Below are 24,278 nucleotides of genomic sequence, written 5' to 3' on the forward strand. Positions count from 1 at the left end.
ATTATTGGCACTAGTACTATCCCCAATTATTTTATTTCATTTCATTTCATTTTATTATTTTAATTGCCTGCGCTGTGCGGCTTGCGGGATCTCAGTTCCCCCACCAGGGACTGAACCCGGGCCACGGCAGTGAAAGCCCAGAATCCTAGCCACTAGGCCACCAGGGAACTCCCAGTACTATCCCCATTTTACAGAGGAGGAAACTGAGTCACGGAAAGTCTAAGTGGCTCAGCCAAGGTCACAGGGCTAAGGAGTAGGGACGGGAACAGAGCCCAGACGGCCTGAACCCAGAGCCCACCCTCTGAACCACTACTTCTAACGTCTCCCGACTCGTGAACGTTAAGTGGCAAAAGCCTGAAAGGGCCTCGTGGACTGTCTACAGTCCCACCGCCTGCCAGTCTCCCTGCTCCTCCGGCCACCACCCATCCTGACTGCCCAGCTCTGGAGCGGGGGTCTTCACAGCCCATGCTCAGTCTTGTAAGGTGGGTGGGCTGGGTGGGTGACCTTCCTGGAGAGAAGGGGCAACCTCTCCAAGGTCACTCCCTGGCCCCCTAGAAGCAAGCCCGAGCCGGGCCCAAAGGAGGCACAAGGGAACATTGTTTAGAGCCAGCCTTGAACCCAGGTCCCTGACTCTCATTTCTATGCTTTTTGCTCCCCTGTCACCATGGTCAGAGCAGTCGCCACATACTCAGCCCGGAGCAAGGTCAGTATCTCCCCAACAGTGCTGCGAGGCAGGAACTGCAGATACACCCTCCTTACAGATGGGGAGTGAAAGCTCACAGAGGGCACCTGCTAGAACGTGGCCAAGGTGGGGTTCCAACCCACCTCTGACCCCAAAGCCAGTGCTCTTACAGCTCTGCAGGCTCATGAATGCCTGTTAACACCCAGCACGTGGTCTGAGTTCTTCCAGGAAGCACAGGGTGCCTTCCTTGCACAAGGAGCATCCCCGGGGGCGGGTTACACCGGGGCACTCGGGGCTGGCTGGGCCCCGGCAGAAGGACAGAGCTGGGTCCACTCCCCAGTCCTGTCACCCTGGGCAGAGAGGGAGGGGGGCTGGTAGTGGGGCACTCACCCCAGGCTGGGGCCGAATCCAGGGCAGCATCTGAGGCTGGTTATCTGCATCGAGGACCACAAAGGTCATGAAGGCACTGTTGATGTGCCGCCGCTGGGTCTCGGCCTCCTGGCGGTAGGCCTCCACACACACGCCCACCTCCATGCTGAGGGGAAAGGAGGGCTGGTCTCAGCTGGAAAGACCTTCCCGAGGCCACCCCCTCCCCAACACGCACGCACACATGCACAGAGGCACACACGTACTCCTGCAGTTCCTCCCACAGCCCAGATCAGAGTCCGATGGGCAGGAAACCCAGGACTGTTCCCTTTCAACAATGTTTACAGAGTGCCCACTGCACCCCTGGCCCCGTGCTTGTCACTGGGGTCACAGAAATGAATAAACCAGTCCAGTCCAGGTCCTCACGGGCTAACAGATAGGGGATGGGGCAACAAACGTCTATATAAAATACGTCACGTAAGCTGCAAAGGGTGATGGAAAGACATAAGAAAGGAGGTGGAGGGGCAGAGGCTAATTTGAGAAAATGTTCATCATACGCCTATTCACCAGCCCTCTAATAGCCGTAGCCATGCCCCTGACAGCTCGGTCGCTGCTGTTTCTGTTTCTCCGACTGTCGTTATGAATAATAAAAGAGCAGCCACCTCCATTCCCCCTCACTTAGGAAGGTCTGTGATCCCAGAATGTAGACGTTATGCAGATGGGGAAATGAAGACCTAGAACAGGGCGCTAACTTGCCCAAGGTCACACAACAGTCAGGAAGAAAGAGAACCTGCACTAGGAACCAGGCCTCACGGCTCCTACCTAGTTCAGGGCTTTCCCCCTGCATGACAGTAGAATGTGTGATAGTCAGACTGTGAATAGTAAAATAATAATAATAATTTTAATAATAAGCAGCAGGAATGGCTGACCTTCACTGAACGTTTTCTCTGGCATTCTACCAGTAACCCCTCATTGAATCCTCACAGCTACGAGGTAGTTGTGGTGAGCCCCATTTTACAAGTGAAAGAAATGAGACTCAGAGGGGTTAAGTAACTTGCCCAAAGTCACACAGCTGATAAGCCATGAACCAAATTTGAACCCAGGCAGCCTGGCTCCAGATCCCTCACTTTTAACAACTACGCTATCATTGAAAATGACCAAATCTTTGAAATCACCAAAAAGCTTTCATGGGGGTATCAGAATTCATTCCAAAGGTAAGGGCTCTGGGAACTAACTGCTGTTTTAGGAAAAGGGTAGGAAAGGGTTTGATAAACAAGGGAACACTGGCAAGAGGTGGCCCTGTGACCTGAGCATCCACAGTGTGGCAGGACCAGAGACAGGAGCCGGGGAGAGAGACAGAGACACACCAAGCACATGGTGTGACCTGTGACAGCGGCAGCACAGGGCTCGGGAGGCCAGAGAAGGAACATCAGAGCTGAATCTTGGTGATGGTAAAGGGACCCAGCAGCCAGGCAGAGTTCAGATCTCATAGACCTCGTCTACAGGGGAAACAGTTCCTGCAGTTTGGCAGGAAGGTCCCTTCTTATGTCAGGAAGAGCCCTCAACCCCAAGAGGCCCCATCTCGCCCATCCCAGCCCCATACCTGTTCTTGAAAGCGTTGTTCACGATGGCCTTCAGCACCAGACGGTCCCCAACCTGGGACGGGCCCCGGAAGTGGAACATCTCAATGGCCTTCAGCGTAGGGTGGGCATGGCACAGACGGCTGGAAGAGGCGGGAGTCAGGGGGACAGACAAAGGCCTCGAGTGCTTCAGCCACTGGCTTGGGCCAGCCTTCTCCTGCTGCCCCCATCCCCAGACCCAGCCCAGAACCACACGTACCACCCTCTGGCCCACCCACTCCCACCCAACCCAGTGACAGCTCTGCCCAGAGGAAGAGAACTAAAGTCCAATATCACAGCTTAGAATACTGAGGTCTACGTGCGTAGCTGGAAAAAAGCTGAATTTGAGGTGACATAGGAAAGGGCAGGGCTTGCGGTAAACCTTTTCCTTCTAACTTTTACACCCTAGCACCTGCTTTTCCTACTATCTGGAAGCCCTCCCTTACCCAAAGCTACTCGTCATTCAAGGCCCAGATGAAGTACTCCTCCTCCAGAAAGCCTTCCCTGACTATCCACACTCTGACCGTCCTCTGAGATCTTATCACTCTCATAGCCTGGTCTGCCCAAAATAGCATTGCTTATGTACTGCGTCCACAGGTTAAACACAGAGGAGGGGCCATTGGAGCTGGTCTCTAAAGGGTGAGGAAGAATGTGCCTGGCTGAGGAGAACGTGGGTTGGGGAGGGCACTCATGGCAGAGCGAACAGGAAGTACAAAGTCATGGAGGTATGAGAGTGCCAGTTAGTGAATGTCAGTTGTCATCACTATAAAAACAAGCCCCGATACTTGGAGCAGAACAAGACCTGGACTGGCACAGAGGTTATAGGAAAAGGAAGTAATTACTTCCACCTCTAGGGAGAAGGAAACAGTGAAAGAGGCTTCATGGAGGAGATGGGCAGGATTTTAGCAGACAAAGAATACTGGAGTTGGCATGGTGGGAAGCCAGCCAGGAGTGAAGGCGGGGGATGGGAGCATGGAGGATTGGAAGGGGAAAGGCAAATGGCTTGATTTGCAAGAAGTGTTAAGATCCAGGAAGCAAAAGCGAGTAGGGCCAGGGCAAGGGGAGGCCCTGGTGCCAGCCGGGGGGCTTGGCATTTCCCATGCCATGATGGGAACCACGGAAGGAATGGTGAGCTCACAGAAAATCATTCCTCTCTGGCTCTCTGGGTCTGAAAGAAGAGCCAAGCTTCTGAAGCCTTGAATGCCAGTACCAAGCTGGGGTTTCTCCCGCAGAGAGAGCTGGCCGAGGGAAGGAGGAAGAGAAAGGAGGAGAGGCACAGGCAGGCCACTTCCCTCACCTGGCTGCAATGGTGGCCACGTTCTCCATCCAGGCCATGATCTGGCCCCCGAAAGTATTGCCCTGGTGATTGGCGTGTGGGGGCAGGACCAGCTCCACACTCTCCACTCGGGTCTTCTCGGCTGGCACCATGGGACTACAGTCTCTGCTCTCCAGATCTGACCAGAGAGGCGCAGAGGGAGGGAGGCGGGGAGGTGAGAAAATTCCCAAGGGCAAACCCTCCCCATGCGCAGCCCAGGACCCCCATGCCCACCAGTCCACCCCACAGATTCTTTTATTTATTCAGCACCAAGGAGGTGCCGTGCATCTCCCATCTCCTGGGGCGGGGGTGGGGGGTGGGGGTGGGGGGGGTGGGGAGAGCTCATCAGGGAAGGCCTGTAAAAGAGGTAGCCTTTCACCTGGCTTGCAGGCTGTGCAGAGATGCCACAGGCAGGGAGGAGGGGAGGTTGAAGGCCTGAGCCAAGTTCTGGAGACCAGACAGGCAGGACAGTCACAGGGAGCAACGAGGCTTTGGCTTAGCTGGAGCTGAGGGCAAGTAAAGGGACAGCACCCGATGAGGCTGAGTGGCCAGCCAAGGGCCTGGATACCAGGCTCAGGCATTTGGACTGACGCTTGGGTAGAAGGGCTGTCAAGACAGGAGGGATCTACAGGGGCTGCAGTGGGATGGATGGTTCCCATGGGCCTTGACAACTGTAGAAAGAGCTGGGCCTGCCCAGCCATGGCCTCCGGGCCCAGCATAAATAACAGCACACGGAATTCAGAGCACAGCTCACTGCCTTCACTGGTGTTTGCTACTTCCGCCTGCTCTCTCTCCACTCTGGGCAGCTGAACCACCCTTGGTTGGTCCTAAAATTGCCTCCTTTAGGTTTCAAGGATGACTCTGCATTCTAGTGTTCCGGACATCAGTGAACAAATCCAAGGTCTCCCCTCTAGGCCTTTGCCCAGGCTGTGCCCTCTGTCAGAAAACCCTGCCTCACCTCTCCACCTGTCAAAATCCTCCCAGTCCCAAGTGGACCTTTGTGTGCTGGTACAGGACACTCTCCAAGATATGCTTTAAGGGGAGAGAAGCAAGATACAGAACAGTATGTACTGTATGTTTACTTTTGGGTAAAAAGAGAGGGCAAACTGGTAGGTAGTGTGCTTAAATATGCAGAGAATACTCTGGAAAGATGCCCCCAAATGACGAACAGTAGCTGCCTCTGGAGGGAGCCTTGGTTCTGGGGTAGAAGAGAGTCTTGCTTTTTACTCTATCTCTATGCCTACACCTATCTCTATCTACCTACCTACCTAGCTACCTATCTGTTTTTTTAAAAGTCCTAGGGTTTCAAGGCCAAGCTCAACACGACCTTCCCAAATACCTTGACTCCTAGAGACCCAAATGCATTTAGCGGATTAAAAGGGTTTTCTGTATGTCCCAGGTCCATCTTCATGGCTCCTGGGAGCTGGGCGAGATGACCAAACGCTCCCTTTTCCCCAAAGGAACCTTGAGGCAAGAGGGCCATCCAGGCCTGAGGCCACCCATGGGTGGACACCCCAAGGAGACTCCCTTCCTCCCTCTGCTCAGTAAGGGCCCAGGACAGAGGGGGCCATGCAGGACATGGGCTGCCCTCCCCACGCACGGCGCTCACCATCCTGAATGACGCAGTTGGCCAGGAGGTCCTTGATGGTGTCTGTGTAGACCAGCCGCATGCGCCGGCGCTCGGCTGCCACGCTGTGCTCTGTCTTCTCCTCCTCGGTCCGCGGCGTGATCTGCTTCAGCTTCACCTGTGGCAGGGGGTGAGGTGGGGGGTGCTCAGGACAAGTTTCCTGGAATAGCGTGAGAGCCTGTCCCCCAAACGGCCAGCTCACGCCTGGGGCTGCTGGATGGTTACAAGTCTTGCCCCCTCTTTGTCCCCATCTTCCATCTCCCTGTTGACTGATACATCACTTTCATCCTCCAGTGTCCCTGTCCCCATCCTTGGGCAAAGGCACTGTGGATGGGGGGTGTTGACGCAGGACATGGGAGGCAATGGAGAGAACTGGAGGATCCTGCGGTGCGAGGTGCACAGGGAGAGGTGGGGAAAAGCAGAGCGGGGAGGCGCCTGGGGTTCAACCACAGCACAGGGTGGGCCTTCTTCTGGGGATTCCCTGCTGTGCCTCCACCTCTACCCCTCCACCAACCCCCAGGATCACCAGGTAGACAGGCGCCCAGGTGGTCCGGCAGCATCGGGTGGTCAGGTGTAGCCACCTACCTTGGAGACCTCCCGGTGGGCCACAAAGGTGGCCAAGGCCTTGCACACACTCCACTGCTTGTCAGAGCACAGGTCCTCGGAGGCCACCTGGATGCCCACCTGGAGAGGAAGAGCAAGGTGGACGACTGAGGAGGGAGGAAACAGAGCTCACCAACCCGAGGGCCCGCAGGTGGAGACAGCAAGTCCCACCCCAGGCCTGGCCTCTGGTGCTTCTGTGTCACCTACCAAGTCCAGGGGCTAGAGACCTGGGGTAGGTTCTGATTCTGCCCCTGGCTCCCTGGGACACCTTGAGCAAGTCACTTCCTTTCTCTGGGCCTCAGTTTCCTCATCTGTAAAATGGGAATGATGAGGCCCTCTTCCAGAGCTCACAGAGCCCCGTGCATCCCCAAAGAGTCCTCCCATTAAACCTTTAACAACCCTGCTGCATAGGAATCATGTTCCCATTCTACAATGTGCAGACAGAGGCTGTGGGAGGTAAGCTAATGGACGGAAGTCCAGCACCCTCCTCCAGACCACTGCCTTCAGGGTCAGGCACAGTGGCTATCTTCCCTGTATTCCTGAGACCACCTGGCTGCTGAAGAGAGGGTCTGAGACTAGGTGTGAAGACCCAGAAGGCTGGAAGTCAAGGCTCACATCAGAATCTACATGGCTTGGTGACCTGGGGCAAATCCCTTCCCCTCCCTAGCCTCAGTTTTCCCTTCTGTATTATGGATATTGGACATTGCCCTAGGATCCCCCCAACCCTGTCAGCTGTTTCAGAACTCTGCTGCCTCAATCGGGGCACTGTGAGTGTGAATGTGAGTGTGCCCAAGCTGGCGGCTGAGAATGAAGAGGAGGTAGAAACCCACCCACCCATCTGCTCACCTCCATACTGGAGTTGAAGGCCCGGTTCACCTTGGCCTTGATATTCACCACTTGTCCAACACTGAGGAGAGAAAAGCAGGAGGTAAGCTTTCCAAGTGGGGACAGAGGGAGAGAACAGGTGTCTCTGCTGAGAGGAACTGGCAGGAGAACATCATGGCATATGGAGCATATTCACATCTACCATGTCACTGAGTCCTCAAAGCAAACCGGCAAGACAGTGTTAGCACCTCATTCTACAGGTGGGGAAGCTGGGGCAAGAGAAGTGGCATGATGTCATTCATCTCCCCCTTTCTCCCGCTTCCCCTTGTCCAATGAATGCTCAAGCTTCTCCTTGCTCTCAGCTCAACAGTCCTTCCTAAGGAAAGCTCTCCCTGCCCTCCTGGAGCCCCATAAGGTTCACCCTCCTAACACTTCTTCCAACAGATTGACCTCTGTCTCCCCCACAGTCCTTAAGCTCTGCTGGGGCAAGGATCATGTCTGTTTTGCTCACCACTGAATCTTCAAGTCCTTGCACATGGCACAAGGTAAGCCATGAATAGTGGCCTACTGAATTAATGAATTCCACAATTATTGAATGCCTACTAAGCACAAGATAACTATAAACACAGGGTAGGAAGGGAAAGAATACCTACTACGTGCCAGGTACTTTGCACGACCTCATTTGAACCTCAGAACAGGTTTGGCAGGTAGGTTTAGGGGGGACTGAGTATCAGAGAGGGTGAGCCATTTGCCTACGGTCACCCAGCTAAAGATGGACAGAGCCAGGATTCTAGACTGATTCTACTGAGCACCCTGCTCTTTCCAGCTGCAACTGTCCCTCTGGAATGACTCCCAGGTCCAGATGAACATCAGAATCCCTGAGCGAGCCACTTTGCTGCCCTGTGCTGACTTTTTTTATTGTTATTATTTATTTATTTATTTATTTATTTTTGGCTGCGTTGGGTCTTCATTGCAGCACGCAGGCTTCCTCTAGTTGCGTCCAGCAGGGCTACTACGCGTCGTTGCGGTGCACGGGCTTCTTCTTATGGTGGCTTCTCTTTGTTGTGGAGCACGGGCTCTAGGCACGTGGGCTTCAATAGTTGTGGCGCACGGGCTTAGTTGCTCCGTGGCATGTGGGATCTTCCCGGACCAGGGCTCAAACCCATGTCCCCTGCATTGGCAGGCAGATTCTTAACCACTGAGCCACCAGGGAAGCCCTGACTTGTTCATTTCTGTTATTATTATTTTTTTTTAGTAGTTCTAATAGTCAGGTAGGGGACTATCACTTTTAGGAGATGCATGCTGACATATGGAGGGACGAAGTGTCACGATGTCTGCAACTTACTTTCAAATAGTTCACACAACAGTGATACTGTGGATTCCGTTCCAGACCATGGCAGTAAAGCAAATATCGCAATAAAGCGAGTCACACAATTTTTTTGGTTTCCTGGTGCATATAAAAGATATGTTTACACTATACTGTAGTGTATTAAGTATGCAATTGAAATATGTCTAAAAAGCAATATACATACCTTAATTTAAAAATACCTTCTTGGGACTTCCCTGGTAGCACAGTGGTTAAGAATCCGCCTGCCAATTGAGGGGACACAGGTTCGAGCCCTGTTCTGGGAAGATTCCACATGCCACGTAGCAACTAAGCCTGTGCGTCACAACTACTGAGCCTGTGCCCTAGAGCCCGCGAGCCACAACTACTGAGCCCGCATGCCACAGCTACTGAACCCCGTGTGCCTAGAGCCCGTGCTCCACAACAAGAGAAGCCACCACAATGAGAAGCCTGCGCACCACAACAAAGAGTAGCCCCTGCTCGTGCAACTAGAGAAAGCCTGCGTGCAGCAATGAAGCCCCAATGCAGCCAAAAATAAATAATAAATAAATAAACTTATTAAAAAAAAAAACTTTCTTGCTAAAAAATGCTAACCATCATCTGAGCCTTCAGCCAGTTGTAATCTTTTTGCAACAGTAACATCAAAGATCACTGATCACAGATCACCATAAAAAATATAATAATAATGAAAAAGTCTGAAATATTGCAAAAATTACCAAAATGTGACACAGAGACACTAAATGAGCCAATGTCGTTGGAAAAATGAGGTCAATAGATTTGCCTGATGCAGGATTGCCACAAACCTTCAATTTGTAAAAAAATGCAATATCTGCAAAGTGCAATAAAATGAGGTACGCTTGTATTTATCCACATACAGATAAAGCAAATTTAGCAAAGTGTTCATTATTAACTCTCAGTAGGGATGATCACAGCACTATTCAACTTTCTATAATTTTGAAAGTTTTCATAATAAAAAAGTAGAAAAAAAAAAACTTCCCTCATCCCCCAAGTAAAAATAAGTCTATTTTTTGCAGTACTAAAAAAAAGAGAAAGAAGTGTATGACCCTTCCCCTTCCTCCTCCTCCCCTCCCCCTCTCTAGCCCCCCCTCAAAGCCAAGCAGTAACCCATTTGGACTCCCAAGCTTCTCTTCCTTCCTGACTGTCCTCCATCTCACAGCTCAGGCCCAAACTGGCTCCATCCCCAGGGTCAGTGCCCAGCCTCCTTGGGGCCCCCTTCAGGCTGCTGATTTCCCAACACCCCTCCAGAGGCAGCTCCAACAAACAAATGTGACCCCTGTTCAAGCCCTTCCCCAAGACCAATTTACTAGCAGGGGACAGAGGAACATGTTAAATGACACCACAGTGATGCTAACAGCAAAACCCAGATGATGAAGAACTCTAGAGAACAAATAACCAGGTTTCTTCAACAAATAAACTTTGGGCTTCCCTGGTGGCGCAGTGGTTAAGAATCCACCTGCCAGTGCAGGGGACACGGGTTTGAGCCCTGGTCCGGGAAGATCCCACATGCCATGAAGCAGCTAAGCCCGTGGGCCACAACTACTGAGCTTGTGCTCTAGAGCCCGTGAACCACAACTACTGAAGCCCACACACCTAGAGCCCGTGCTCAGCAACAAAGAGAAGCCACCACAATGAGAAGCCCACGCACCACAACAAAGAGTAGCCCCCACTTGCCGCAACTAGAGAAAGCCCGCACACAGCAACGAAGAGCCAACGCAGACAAAAATAAACAAATAAATCTATTTATTTAAAAAAACAAACTTCAAGAGAAGACAGAGGGAGAGGAAGCGGGGAGGAGACGGTAGTTGGAGAGGGTGTTGTGGGGAGATGTAGGACCTAAGGGTTAAAAAAAAGACTTAAGAGGGGGCTTCCCTGGTGGCGCAGTGGCCGAGAGTTCGCCTGCCGATGCAGGGGACATGGGTTCCTGCCCCGGTCCGGGAAGATCCCACATGCCGCAGGGCGGCTAGGCCGCTGAGCCTGCGTGTCGGGAGCCTGTGCTCCGCAACGGGAGAGGCCACAACAGTGAGAGGCCTGCGTACCACAAAAAAAAAAAAAAGACTTAAGAGGGAAGTCCCTGGTGGTCCAGTGGTTAGGACTCGGCACTTTCATTGCCAGGGCCTGGGTTCGATCCCTGGGCAGGGAACTAAGATCCTGCAAGGCATGGCCAAAAAAAAAAAACATTTAAGAGACCTAGCAACCAATTGCAACCTGATTTGCATCCTGACTTGAGCAACAAAAATAACTGTAAAGCAAAACAAAATTAAAAAACAAATTCATGAGACATTGTGGGCAAATGAATGCTGACTGGATATTTGATGTTAGTGAGAAACTGTTCATTTTCTTTAGGTGTGGTAGTGGTATTGAAATTATGTTTTAAAAAGTTCTTATCCATTAGAGATACATTTTGTGATATTTTAATTTTTTTTTAGAATTTTAATTTAATTAAATTAATTTATTTGTTATGTTTTGGCTACGTTGGGTCTTCGTTGTGGCGTGTGGGCTTTCTCTAGTTGCGGTGAACAGGGGGTACTCTTGGTTGTGGTGCGCAGGCTTCTCACTGCAGTGGTTCCTCTTGTTGCGGAGCGCAGACTCTAGGCGTGCAGGCTTCAGTAGTTGTGGCACGCAGGCTCAGTAGTTGTGGCACACAGGTTCTAGAGCACAGGCTTAGTAGTTGTTGTGCACGGGCTTAGTTGCTCTGCGGCATGTGGGATCTTCCCAGACCAGGGCTCAAACCCGTGTCCCCTGCATTGGCAGGAGGATTCTTAACCACTGCGCCACAAGGGAAGTCCTTTGAGATATTTTTAAATGGCAAAAGCAAAAACAAACAAAAAAACCTTCCCCAGCTTTCCTCAGGTATGGTCAGGCCTTTCCTGGCCACCAATCATGCTCCAGACCTCTCCCCAGCTTACCCTCCTTCCCAGGATCCTCTCCAGCTTTTCCCCCCACCCACACCCTTCTCTTCCCAGACTCACCTCCACTCCACTGGGTCCCGCAGCGTGTCCATCCATCATGTACACACCCCACCCCAGCCTTCTCTATCCCTTGCTCCTCCAACTGCCAGATCTCCTGTTAGCAACAGAGACCCAGAGCTGGCCCGGACACGGCTCCACTGGCCTACAAATTGTCACTACACACAGTACTGGACCCAGTTCAAACACCTCCTCCAGGAAGCCACCCTTGACTACCCTCTGTGCCACTCACTATACCCACCCCCAGACATATAGGCAATGAGGCCTGTTTGTTAAGAACAAGGGCTCTGGGGCCAGACTGCCTGGCTTGTTGTATGTCCTGGGTTCTCCACCAGCTGTATGACTTGAAGCAAGTTACTTCACTTCTCTGTGCCTCCGTTTTCTCACCTGTAAAATGAGGGTACTAATAGCCACGACCTCATAGGGTTGTTCTGAGGACTTAAGTTAATTAAAAAGACATTACCAATAACGCATCAATATTGGCTCATGGTGACAGAGGTACCATATGAATGTAAGACGTTAGTAACAGGGAATCGCGGTGTGGGGTATATGGGAACTCTGTACTATCTACAGTGTTTTTGCAAATCAAAAACTATTCTAAAATAAAAGACATTTAGAAAAAGTATTACAAAGCAACCATATGCAGAGATCATTATTACCCTGGAATTCACTGCTTTGAATTGAAATTATGTTTCTCTATCTGCCTCCCTGCATTCTGGGAGCTCCTGGGGCACAGGGACTATGTTCCAGTTGAATTTGTGGACCCCAAACCCAGCACGGGCCCTGGTCCACAAGCAGTGATGAATGACTACATAAGTGGATACAGGGACTAGCCAAACTTTTTCCTTAACCACAACTCGTGGGGCACCAGGAAGTCCTGAATGAGTCCTTGGCACTTGACGTCCTAGGCACTGAGAGAGTTTAAGAGCAGACCTGGGGGCCAAAGCACTGTATGTAGCCCTGCAGCCTGTCCTGGGCAGAGGGCTCAGCATGCTCCTTGGGTCCCAGCAAAGCTGTGCAGAGACAAAGCTCAGCACAGTGTAATGAGGAGTCTTCTAACCAGTACAGACAGTTAAAAAAAAAAAAAAACCCGAAAACCCAAAAAACCAGGAGGTAATGAGTTCCTCATCCCTGGGGGTACATGAGCAGAGGCTGAATGGTCCAAACTTCTGGGTCAGACTCTGCCAAGGCACCTTATCCAGGGACCTCCCTACAGTCTGATGACCAATGACCCACAGAGAATGTCCAAGCTCAAAAAGGCATTCACTGATTAAGTCTAAGCCCTTCCACTTTGAAGATAAGAAAACTGAGGACCAGAGAAAGAGACTGCCTTCCCCAAAGTCACACAGCACCCCATGATACTGCCTCAGCAGCACCCAACTCCAAGCCTGGCTGAGGGAGCTGCCAGCCACAGGGCAGCTTCCAGCCCACCGCCGTCCCAGAGACCTTGCAGACGAGACGGGTCACTGCTCACCAAAGGCTGCCCCCCCTCCATCTGCAGAGGCCCTCAGTCAGCTGAGGCAGGTTCCAGGCAGCACACAGGCTGAGCAGGCAGTAGATGGGGGAAGGGCTCTGGGCTCGTGATGGGGAGACCAGAAGGAAGGGCAGGAGGGGCCACTTACCTAATGGTGTGCTCAAAATAGATATCGTCCATGGAGGCTGTGACGCAGGGGCAGCCAGCATGCCTCTCCGCTGGCGTCAGGAGAAGAAAGCATGCGTTAGCAGCCTCCCCGTGACCCAGGCCTCTGATCAAACGTCAGACTGCCTAGCTAAGGCCTGCCTCCTCGCCCGTGCTCCCACCCTTCTTTACTTTCCTCACCGTGATTACGACACCCCGACCCTGTCTTACATATCTGGGTTTTGTCTGTCTTAGTGCCTCTCCCTCCTGCTAGACTGCATGTCACTTGAGGGCAAGGATTTTTGCCTGTCTTGTTCACTGCTGTGCCCCAGTCCTGGAGCAGCGCCTGGCACGCAGGAGATACTCAATGAGCAGCTGTCGAATGAATGCATGACGACACCATGCTATTCCACTTCCTGACCTCCTAGAGTGCCCGTACCCCTGTCCAGTTAACCTCACCCACCTTTGTCTCCTTGCCTGAGTCATTCTTCCTCTGAGGACTGTGCTCCCAGGCCTTAGTCCTTCTAGAATCCCTTCTCTGCCCCCAGGGCTGGGGCAGAGCCTCTGGTCTGTTCTCCCAGAGCCCTGCTTCCACCTCCCTTTCCCACCTCCCATCAGACAGTGCTGGGGGGCAGTCAGTCTCCTGTCTGGCCCCCCCATCAGACTGTGAACTCCCTGTGGGCTGGAGAATACTGGGGCACCACAGGCAACAAAATGAGCTCAATCCAGCTCCACTCAACTCTACTCAATGCCACAGGCTTTGCTCACAGCCAGTCTCAGAGCAGCCACATTGAAGGCCGCGCTGTGTCAGAGCAGGGACCTTAGGTTATAGTACTCAGACCTCTGGGCGCCTCCGGGCAAGAGGCTGGGCCCGAGCAGAGCATGGAGAACTTGAAGAGGGCATCGCAGGCAGGTGGAGCAGCCTGAGCAAAGGCTGGGAGGAGGGAGGAGGGTGGCACTCGGGGACGGCAACCATCTCTGTAAACTGGGGCCTCTCCTCTGGGTGTGTGGTGCCGGGGCTGGGAGGGCAGCTGTGCCGGGCGCGGCCTCACCGGACAGGCAGGCGGTGGTGTCAATCCATTTGAGCAGCTGCCCGACGCTCAGCTCGCCGTGCTGGTTGGTGTGGCAGGGCAGCACCAGCTGGCTCATCTGCACCTCCGTGGGGTTCCGGTAGCCCTCGTCCTCTGCCATGTTGTTCTCAGTGCGTGAGGCCGACTTCCGGGATGCACGGTTGGAGAACACGGAGGCCAGGCCCTGGGAAACAGAAGAGGCGGTCAGCTTACAGCAGGGTCTCCCCGATCTGCCAGTCCCTGAGACCCCAGGGCCACCCGCCATAAGACCCCAACTCCAAGAGTGGCCACCACCATCCAGCCCAGGGTCTCAGACCCCCAGGGGCTCTCTGGATGCCCTTATGCCCAGCTTCCTTTTGGCCAACAATTCTGTGTTAACATAACCTTGGACCCGAAGGAGGGGGCTGGGAGAGAGGGATGCAGCAGAGAACTCATTCAGCTGGTGGGCCAGCTTATTCAAGTTCTGCCTCAGATTCTCCTTCATTCTGGAAAGATTCCCCCTCACTCTTCAGGGAGGCCCAGTGAGCCCTGCAGCAGTCAAGCCTGGGGATTTGCTCCTAGTTCATCCTATAAGAGCCCCTTCCTCGGGCCCCTCATTCTTCAGATGACATTAGTAGCAGCATCTCTGCTGGGTGCTCATCCGTCATCAGCTCTACTGACTGGGAGGGCTCTGGGCGGTCACTGACCAGCTGGCTAATCCCGACCAGGGCTGGAACAGCCGCCAGCTGGAGAACCAGCAGAGAAAGTCCTCAAACGCATGAGTTAGAGGAGGAGTTTCTGCCCAGGGCCCAGCTTGTCTCACTCGCCAGGCGGCAGAGGTGGGGAGTGCCTAGCAGTCCCCTAGATGGGGCGGGATGAGGAAGGGCAGCCAAACTGCCGTCCTATCTCTCTCATGACACTGTGAACAGAGGTGGGGACGGCTGCCTGCATGAGAAAAATGACAGGAGGGACGGGCACAGGGGTTCTGATTTTCATGGCCAATGCCAACTCTGGTGACGATAAGTCACCGCTAACGTTTATAAAGTGCTTATTAAGTATCAGATACTCGTCTAAGCACTTTACAAGTACTAAGTCAAATGTTATCCATACAACACACCTCTGAAAGAGGTACATTATTATCTTCATTTCAAAGATGAGGAAACTGGGACTTCCCTGGCGGTCCAGTGGTTAAGACTTCACCTTCCAATGCAGGGGGTGTGGGTTCAATCCCTGGTCGGGGGGGGGGGGGGCGGGGCTCGTGGCCAAAAAACCAAAACATAAAACAGAAGCAATATTGTAACAAATTCGATTAAAAAAAAAAAATAGATGAGGAAACTGAAGCCCAAGTAAGTGCCAAGCCCAGCTGTGACCCACAGAGTCTGAGGTCCTGCCCATCACACTACACTGCCTGCAGGACCTCCTGGGGTCCGAGATGAGGAATCTAGGGCCCTGGATGCGGATTCAGCAGCAAAGAGTGCTGTGACCCGATGTTGACCCTGCCACTGCCGCAGGATGGGGGCAGTGACGGCTCGGGGCAAGGATGGGTCTCATTCTGGGAGTCTATACCCTTTGGATAACTCCCTTCACAAGGATCCTGTAGCTAATTCAGTCATTCAAAACACACCGAGTTAACTTGTTTAGGTCACTGACCCCCTAAGAGGCAGAACTGGGATTTGAACCAAGCCAGTCTGACCCAGAACAGCTTGTGGGTTCCCAGACAGGCAGCTCATTCCCAAGAGTCCCTGGGTACCAGGCTCAGTGCTAGGCACCAAAAGGAGAGAGAGGAGGGCAGCTGCGCCAGGAGCTCGCAGCCTGGGTGGGGGCCTGCGGGTGCCAGGCTGCCAGGCTGTTGCAGGCAGCTCCCAGGCCTCTGCAGTCCAAGCATCAGGACCCGTCACCATGGTAACCACTGCCAAGGCATTTCCGGCCGGGTGTGCATTGGGGGCCTGCTTGGATGTGGATGCGGGTGGCTGGCTTTCTGGGTGTGGGAGACGGTAGAGGAAGGAGGCAGGCAGACTCCGTTCACCCACACTCTTCCCAACCCCTCCCATGGCTAGAGGTTCTGGGCAGAACATTCCAAAAAGAAGCCCTGGAGAAAGCTAGGGCAATGGGGGAGGCAAAATGCAGAGGGTAAGGGGGCAGAAGAAAAGCAGAGCATGTGGAGTTTCTGGGCGGTTCTGTATGTGCACACAGGGAAGCCCCCCCAGCACAATGTCCCTGCTTCATCAGCCTATTCTCATCTACTGCCTCACTGGATCCTCACGAGGCAGGCAGAGGGTGAAAACCGTTTACCCCATTTTACAGATGAGGAAAGTGAGGCTGGAAAAAGCCCTAGACCAGCAGTCAGGACATCTGAATTCCAATCCTCTCTGCTTCCCACCTAGCCCATACCCACTCCTACCAGCCTCCTATTTCCTGTTGTGCAAAGCCAAAGTCCCATCCATTGGAGTCTACATGCCTGGAGGCAGGATCTTTGCCTTACCCATTTGTTCATTCATTCATTCACTCATTCATTCACCGAGCACCTCCTCTGTATTGGACTGTCCCCCAAACACTGAACAAATAAGAGAAATTGGGCCAATCCTTTGCGAAGTTCCTACTCTAGTGCTTATGCTTAGAAGTACCTGGCACAGGGACTTCCCTGGTGGTGCAGTGGTTAAGAATCCGCCTGCCAATGCAGGGGACACGGGTTCGATCCCTGGTCTGGGAAGATCCCACATGCCACAGAGCAACTAAGCCCATGCGCCACAAATACTGAGACCGCGCTCTAGAGCCCGTGAGCCACAACTACTGAGCTCACGTGCTGCAACTACTGAAGCCCGCGTGCCTAGAGCCTGTGCTCTGCAACAAGAGAAGCCACAGCAGTAAGAACCCACGCACCGCAACAAAGTGTAGCCCCCGCTCGCCGCAACTAGAGAAAGCCCGTGCGCAGCAGCGAAGACACAACGCAGCCAAAAATGAATCAATCAATAAATTAAATTTTTAGGGCTTCCCCGGTGGCGCAATGGTTGAGAGTCCGCCTGCCGATGCAGGGGACACGGGTTCGTGCCCCGGTCCGGGAAGATCCCACATGCCGCGGAGCGGCTAGGCCCGTGAGCCATGGCCGCTAGGCCTGCGCGTCCGGAGCCTGTGCTCCGCAACGGAAGAGGTCACGTCAGTGAGAGGCCCACGTACCACAAAAAAAAAAAAAAAAGAAGAAGAAGAAAATAAATAAATAAATTAATTAATTAAATTTTTTAAAAAAGAAGTACCTGGCACACAGTAGGACCTCATCAAAGGTTTGTAAAGGAATGTCTAGAGGCAGACTTGAGTTCAAATCCTAGCCCTGCCCCTCATGTGCTGTGTGATCCTGAGCAAGCCCCTCCCTCCTGAACCTCATCTGTCACTCACCAGGCAGGGGCAGGGGGAGACTGCCAGTCCTCAAGATATCCCACCCTCGATGCCAGGATTCTGGGATCTAATCCTGCAGGGCTCTGGCATGGCCAACTGAGCTTTCCAATGAGGAAGCTAAGGAGCCCGGTTACCTGTCAGGCAGGAAATACTGTACCCTGAGCAGGGCTGAGCTCCCACCCCACTCCCCCCTGGCAAGCTAAGGAACAAGCCCCACTGTGCTGTGCTCCCACTTCCCTCAAAGAGAGGAGTGCAGAGCCCCCGGGCTGGAGCACGCGCAGGGAGGCAAAACACAGCCTCTCAGACTCCAACTCCTTCCTTGGGCTCCAAGGCAGTCTGCCACGTCAGGGCAGGCAAGGCCAGGCCTCCTTCTAATCCCATGGTGGGCAGGCATCCAGCCCGGGAGGCAGGGGCGTGTGTGGCCCAGGCAGGGTTTTGCCAATAAGGCCCCAGAGCCGAGCCATTCCTCTCAGGGCCAGTCACGGGGAGAGCAGAAGCCCTGGTCAGAGTTAGGGCCTGGGGCGGCCAGGCTGCGCCAAGACAGCTGACAGGGGGGACAGAGCCTGCACGAAGGTGGAGAGGGCATCTAAGGGCCAGGGACGTGCGCTCTCAGACGGCAGCCATGCCGGGGGCTGGCTTCCAGCTGCAACAGACCCAGCCAGATTTGATAATCCCAGACTAGGCCCCAGCCGGCTACACTGTGGTCTCTGTGTCCCTGCTCCTCAGCCAGAGGCATGGGACAGAACTGCTGGGTCAGAGCAAGAAAGGCCACTTTGCTCAATCCCTTCACACCTGGGGAAACTGAGGCACACAGAGGGAAAGGCTGGTCCTGGTAAAGCCCCCTAGGCCAGGGCTCCTTCTGGGCAATTTAACAACAGGCCACACTACAGACTTAATCTGGATTTCCTCCCTCCCCCAAGTAGCCAAGTCTCAGTGACCCAACCTCCTTAAACTCTCAGTCTAGCCCCCCTGCCCTGATGTGTTCAGGCCCCCGCACTGCTCCCTCACTGGGTTATTTCCACAGCCAGTCCACAGGCCTCCAGTAGCTCTCCACCTCCTTCCAGGCCTCTATGCAACACCGGAAGGATCTTTCCAAAACCCAAAGCCACCAACTAGACAACCACAACCTACAGCGTCCTGCCTTGCAGGGAGGCTGGGCCCAGTCCTTGCAACTGGGACTTTGTTCTGTGCCTTAGGACCACACAGACTTTTCTGAAGAGCAAGCATGAGCAGGCATCTCCCCTGCTCAAGACTCCTCGATGGCTTCCTGCCGCTCTCAGGATCGAGGCCCTACTCTGTAGCTGCTGCCACTGTCCCTGCAGCTGCTCTCCCAGCTCCAGACCACGCTCGGTTCCCCAGAGCATGCTCTCACCCCACCTCCGTTCCTCTGCCACATGGGCACTGCCTCTGCCTAGGATCCCTTCACCTGCGCTACCTGCCGAGTGACTGCTTCCTCCTCCTCCCTCTTCAGCACCTCCCCCTGCCTTTTCCCCAGGGAGAGCTAGGGCCTCCCTGGCCCCCACAGCCTTACTATCTCCACACGGCACTGACCGAGCTGTGCAGTCATTGATTCAGAGCCGCCTGCCCCAGCAGACAGGCATTCCCACAGGACAGGGATGGAGTCAGGCCTGGCACAGAGCAGGTGCTGAATAAACACCTATGGGAGAGGAAAAGGGTGATGACAAGGGCGGCCTAGGAGCTGAGACTTGATGACGAGGACCATCTGAGGTACAGGGAGGACTGCAGAACAGCAGAAAGGAGACGCAGGAACAGCAGGGACTCCAGTGACGGGAGTGGCCGGGGCAAAGGGAAGCAGGTGGGGAAAGTACTAGGTACCTGTTTGGGTGCAGACAGAGGGAGGGGCCAAGGAGTCCCCAGAAACCACGGAAGACCCCTGGAGAAGGGCGCGGCCTACAATGATTAGTGGGAAAACGTAGAGACCAGCCAGCAGAGACATCTTAGTGCCTTCAAGAACCATCTTGAAGGACTTCCCTGGTGGCGCAGTGGTTAAGAATCCGCCTGCCAGTGCAGGGGACACGGGTTCGAGCCCTGGTCCGGGAAGATCCCACATGCCGTGGAGCAACTAAGCCCGTGCGTCACAAGTACCGAGCCTGCGCTCTAGAGCCCGTGAGCCACAACTATTGAGCCCACACACTGCAACTACTGAAGCCCGCACACCTAGAGCCTGTGCTCCACAACAAGAGAAGCCACCGCAATGAGAAGCCAACGCACCACAACAAAGAGTAGGCCCTGCTCACTACAACTAGAGAAGGTCCACACACAGAGACAAAGATCCAAAGCAACCAAAAAAAAAAAAGAATCATCTCAAAGAGCAGGCCTAGAGCAGAGGAGGCCCACCTACCCTGGAGGGGAGAAGCTGGCCTGGGTGACCGCTCAGCTCACCCACCATGACACGAGGCTGCTCTTGGGCATCAGCCTGGCCTGGACCCAAGACCGGTTCCACAACTAACTTGTGTGACTTCAGGCAGGCTGCTCAGCCTACCTCTGTGGACTACGTACAGTTCCCTCAACTGTAAAAATGGGATTATAATACCTACATCCAGGGTCATCATGGGGATGAAGTTAAACAAGATCAAGTGTTCAAAGCTCCTAGCACACGCCTGCCACGTGGCTAACATTTATTGAGCACTTAGGTTAGCATTATAAACTGAGTTTGGGCTTCCTACAGAAATATAGCTGGGAGACACCTAAAGAGAGCTCAAACCAGACTGTCTACATAGTACTTTCTCATGTATGAGTTCACCAGAGGCTCACGGCAACCCCATGAGGAGGCAAGACCGGTAGCCGGTTTGAGAGGTTCTGTGAGACCTCAGAAAGCCAGCAATAGTGGAGCAGGGATTCAAGTGCAGGGTGCAAGACCCCGCACGGCCCTGCCCCGCCCCACTGTCCCGCCTGGCCTCTCCCCAGGGGGTGGGGACTGGAAGGCAGGCAGGCAGCAGGGAGAAGTGCCTTGGCCCACCGCCAGCCAGGCCTCATGAAAACCAGGCACTCCTGCAGCGTGAGGGAGCTGCCTCAGCTGGTGCCCTGTCCCCACAAAGGTGGCTCCAGGCTCTCAGAGCGACCAGCCGCTTCCCAGTGGTTTTCTCACCAGCAAGGCAGGAGCATCTGTCAACCTCCTAAACACCCCTTCAAGTCTATTCCGTCTTCTTCCCAGAAAAGGCTCTGAGGTAGCCTGCGCATGCACACAGACTGCACACACACAGGGCTCCATGATGCAAACAGAGCTAAGGAACAAAATAAGGGAGGAGCAATTATGTTAGGAATCCAGGTGCACAAAGATGCTGCCATAGAGAACTGCATTTGGCCTTGAGATTCCCAGTAGACAAGGCTATAAAGGACAGTAGTGGATGCACTCGGCCGTGACACCAGCTAGAGGACTGGGAGGACGTCGGTGGCCTGTTCCATGGGTTTTTGATAGTCATACATATCAGATCATACCTTCATTCTAGAAGATAAATAATGGTCTCCAGCACCCTAGGCACACATCCTCATTCTACTTCTAGCTACAGGGTGTGTTGGCACTTGACATTTTTCAAGATCTGGGGGTGAGGAAGGTAGAGAATTAAACCATTATTTTTTACTAAGCACCTCCTCTATGCCATTCATTTGGTTAGCACTTATTGAAACCTACTATGTACCAAGTTCTATGCTAGAAGCTTCCATATGTATTATTTCAGTAACTCTCATATCTATCCTACAACGCACTGTTATTCTACCCATTTTACTGATGAGGAAACCAAGGCTGAGAGCCAGTACATTGCTTCTAAACACCTGAGAAGTGACAGAGTCTAAGACAATCCCAGGGCAGTTCCCTGGTGGCCTCGTGGTTAGGATTCTGGGCTTTCACTGCCGTCACCCGGGTTCAATCCCTGGTCAGAGAACTGAGATTCTGCAAGCCACGCAGCACGACCCAAAAAAATCCACAAACAATCCCAGACCTACCAGCCAAAGCCCACATTTATATCTCTATAGCACTTCCATAGGCCTCAGAGATGGAGAAGATGGAAGAAATTCTTCCATCCGAAACTCAGAGAGGGGACGTAAACTTCCCCACGTCATACAGCCGGTCAGTGACGTTGGAGAGAACAGAGGCCAGTGCCCTGAGTCCCCACCCAGAGCCCACAGCCTGGGGTAGGCTGCTCAGGCGGTGGGCACTCCCCTTCTGACAGCCAACTCTTGTGCTCTCCCAGTGTGGACAGAGGGGGATGGGAGGGTCTCCAACCTTCTCATCTTGCCCCTGACCCTAAATCTGTTAAAGAAGGGAAGTGGGGTTGGGGGCATAATTGAAATTCTGAGCTAAGCCTGCCTCCTTTGGAGGTAGAGCTTCATGAGGCATTTCCAGTTCAGTGCCTTCCTATGAAACTGAATATAAGTGGAATTTGTATCAGCTCATCACTCCCAGGAGACGTTGGATGAGTTATTTTACCTTTCTGTGCCTCAGTTTACTCATCTGTCAAATGGAGCATTTAACTAGAGAGTCTCCAAGACTCTTTTCAACCATGAAAGTGTTTGGCTTATGGGAGGACTTTCTTGACAAGACCCACGAGGCCCCCCGGCAGATCGCCGGCCATGCCTCCAGTCTTGATCACACCCGTACCGCCAGCCACACTGGCCGTCTCTCAGTTCCTCATACCCATCAGGCCACTGCCCACTTCTGGACTCTTCTCACGGCATCCCCTCTGCCTGGAGCAGTCTTCCCTCTCCTCTCCACCTCCGTAAGGCCTTCTCATCCCTCAGCTCCATTCTCTCTCCTGCCATCCTCATGCTCCTGGCCCCATGAACCTCTGGTCTAAATGCTCTCCATTGTGACAACATTCATTTAATTGTGGGAGTATTTGGTGGACATCGATGAGAAGATCCACCAGGTAGGAGCCCTCTCTCTCTACACCTGGTGTCCACCAGGCCCAGCACGGAGCCTGGCTCACCGTGGACCAAATGAATGAGTTTGTTCAGAGGGTCTCCAATTCCCACTGATGTCACCCTATGTAGGCAGGGAGAATACAGGCCATGAGGTCAGGAGAAGTTCTCCACTAGAGGCCCTGCCCCTTCACCCCATTCTATTTTTTTTTCTTCTTTTTTTGGCCACACCGCAAGGCACGCGGGACCTTAGTTCCCCGACCAGGGATCGAACCTGTGCCCCCTGCAGTGGATGCACGGAGTCAACCACTGGACCACCAAAGAAGTCCTTTTTCTCCCTCTCTTTTTTCCCCCCTTCACCCCATTCTAGAACAGAGAGTCTGAACATCACCTGCCTCCAGCCACTCCCCGAGGGTAAAAATAGCTTGTCTGAAATCTGATACCTGCCCTCAGCTGGGTCATCTGGAGAATTCCTCCCGCCCCACTGAAGAGCCAGCCAGGGGCCAGAGAGGGCAGGGAGGGCATTTCCTGAATGCTTAACCATTCCTATCTCATCTGATACACAGGAAACATTTGCGGTGTTATCATTGGCAAGGTACACAGGGGACCCAGAGAAGTCCCAAGTCCAAGGTCCCGCAGCTCTAAACCACAGAGCCAGGGCTTAAGTGCAGGCCTCCTGCTTCTATCTACAAGGTAGCTCTTGCCTCCTCACCACAAGACTGAAAAGGGCTTAGAGATTGAATACAACTGCCTGCTGGTATGAACGGGGAAACTGAGGCAGTGGGTGCCGTCTGTCCAAGGTCTTAAGTGAAAGGGCCTGAAGTGGGGCAGACCTTGAGTAAGTAATTGAGAAGGTGAGGACAATCCCCATCCCATCTCCATCCAAGACTTGTGAGGGTTAAAGGAGATCCCGAAACTGAGGGCACCCGACTAACTGTGAAGTGCTGCCAGATGTGAGGGAGGCTGGAGATGACGAAGCAGTTGGGCAGGACCAGACTTGTCGTTCCCCCAGCAGCCTTCTCACTCCTGGAAACCAGAATGTGGAGATGGGAGGAAATGTATGGAAAGTGCCGTGTAAACCACAGTGGCTCAGCCCTCCTTTTATTCCAGCACTTCTTGAGTCTGCGAAGGGCCTGCCCACAGGGACAGGACAGCCCGAGTGGATCCCCGCACAGAGCAAGACAGGGGTTACCTGGGAGACACTGCCACGCAGAGCGGGCGCAGCAGGGGCCTGAAAATGAGGCGGAACCTGCAGGGACTGGCTGCGTGGGACTGGGATTCAAAGTTGCCTCATCCTCAGCTCTGCTTCTCTGCATCGTTTGGGCACTGTCCCCACAGAGTGTTGCAGAACTATGACCGATGGGACGTGAGCAAGTTTTTAAATGTCTCTGGCCCCAGCTTCCTCCTTTATAAAACTGAAAGGGTAGGTATGCAAGTGAGAATGAAAACAATCGTGCTCCCTTGTTTAATTATTTACTATGTTCCAGGTGTGGTGCTAAGCATTTTCTGTGCCTTTTCTCTTTCAATCCTCACACAGCCCTAATAGTCAAATGTTGTTGTTATTCCCATTTTACAGATGGGAAAACAGAGGCTCAGAAAGGGTATGGTGCACGTGCGTGTGCGCGTACACACATACACACCCACACCCATGCACACACACACACAGCCAGTAAAGGGCAGAGTTGGGACTTGAACCCAAGTGTGTTTAACTCAAGGGCTGACTGAGTCTGCTTGGGTACTTTGCTGTAACTGCCTCTCTCTTGTCTGACAGGCAGGATAGTTATTGCTGCATCCCAGGCATTAGTGCCAGGCACAGGCCCTTCCTTACCCACACATGCCAGGCAGGGCCCTCAGGGAAGCTCTCCTCCCCATCGACCCTCACATCCTCTGCAGGAAACAGGGATGGTATCAGGAGCTCCTCCCAGCACAGTCCAGGGTCCAGGCACTTGTCCTACTGGATACTCAAGGCCAGCA

General features: G+C 53.3%; 1 protein-coding gene across 3 annotated transcripts in view; it reads right to left on the reverse strand.

Annotated features, from left to right (window-relative positions):
• Window positions 1–24,278, reverse strand: part of ACOT11 (acyl-CoA thioesterase 11) — a 54,237-nt gene that overhangs the window by 9,171 nt on the left and 20,788 nt on the right. For all 3 annotated transcript variants that reach the window (XM_030870250.2, XM_060305206.1, XM_060305209.1), the window contains exons 2-9: window positions 14,040–14,241; window positions 12,992–13,061; window positions 7,059–7,119; window positions 6,195–6,293; window positions 5,592–5,727; window positions 3,965–4,121; window positions 2,652–2,771; window positions 1,073–1,217 (exon numbers count right to left, since the gene is read on the reverse strand). In XM_030870250.2, the coding sequence (XP_030726110.1) occupies window positions 1,073–1,217; window positions 2,652–2,771; window positions 3,965–4,121; window positions 5,592–5,727; window positions 6,195–6,293; window positions 7,059–7,119; window positions 12,992–13,061; window positions 14,040–14,241 (990 nt within the window). The remainder of the gene's footprint in view (window positions 1–1,072; window positions 1,218–2,651; window positions 2,772–3,964; window positions 4,122–5,591; window positions 5,728–6,194; window positions 6,294–7,058; window positions 7,120–12,991; window positions 13,062–14,039; window positions 14,242–24,278) is intronic.

The sequence above is a fragment of the Globicephala melas genome, chromosome 1, assembly GCF_963455315.2.
Source record: "Globicephala melas chromosome 1, mGloMel1.2, whole genome shotgun sequence".
Taxonomy (NCBI): domain Eukaryota; kingdom Metazoa; phylum Chordata; class Mammalia; order Artiodactyla; family Delphinidae; genus Globicephala; species Globicephala melas.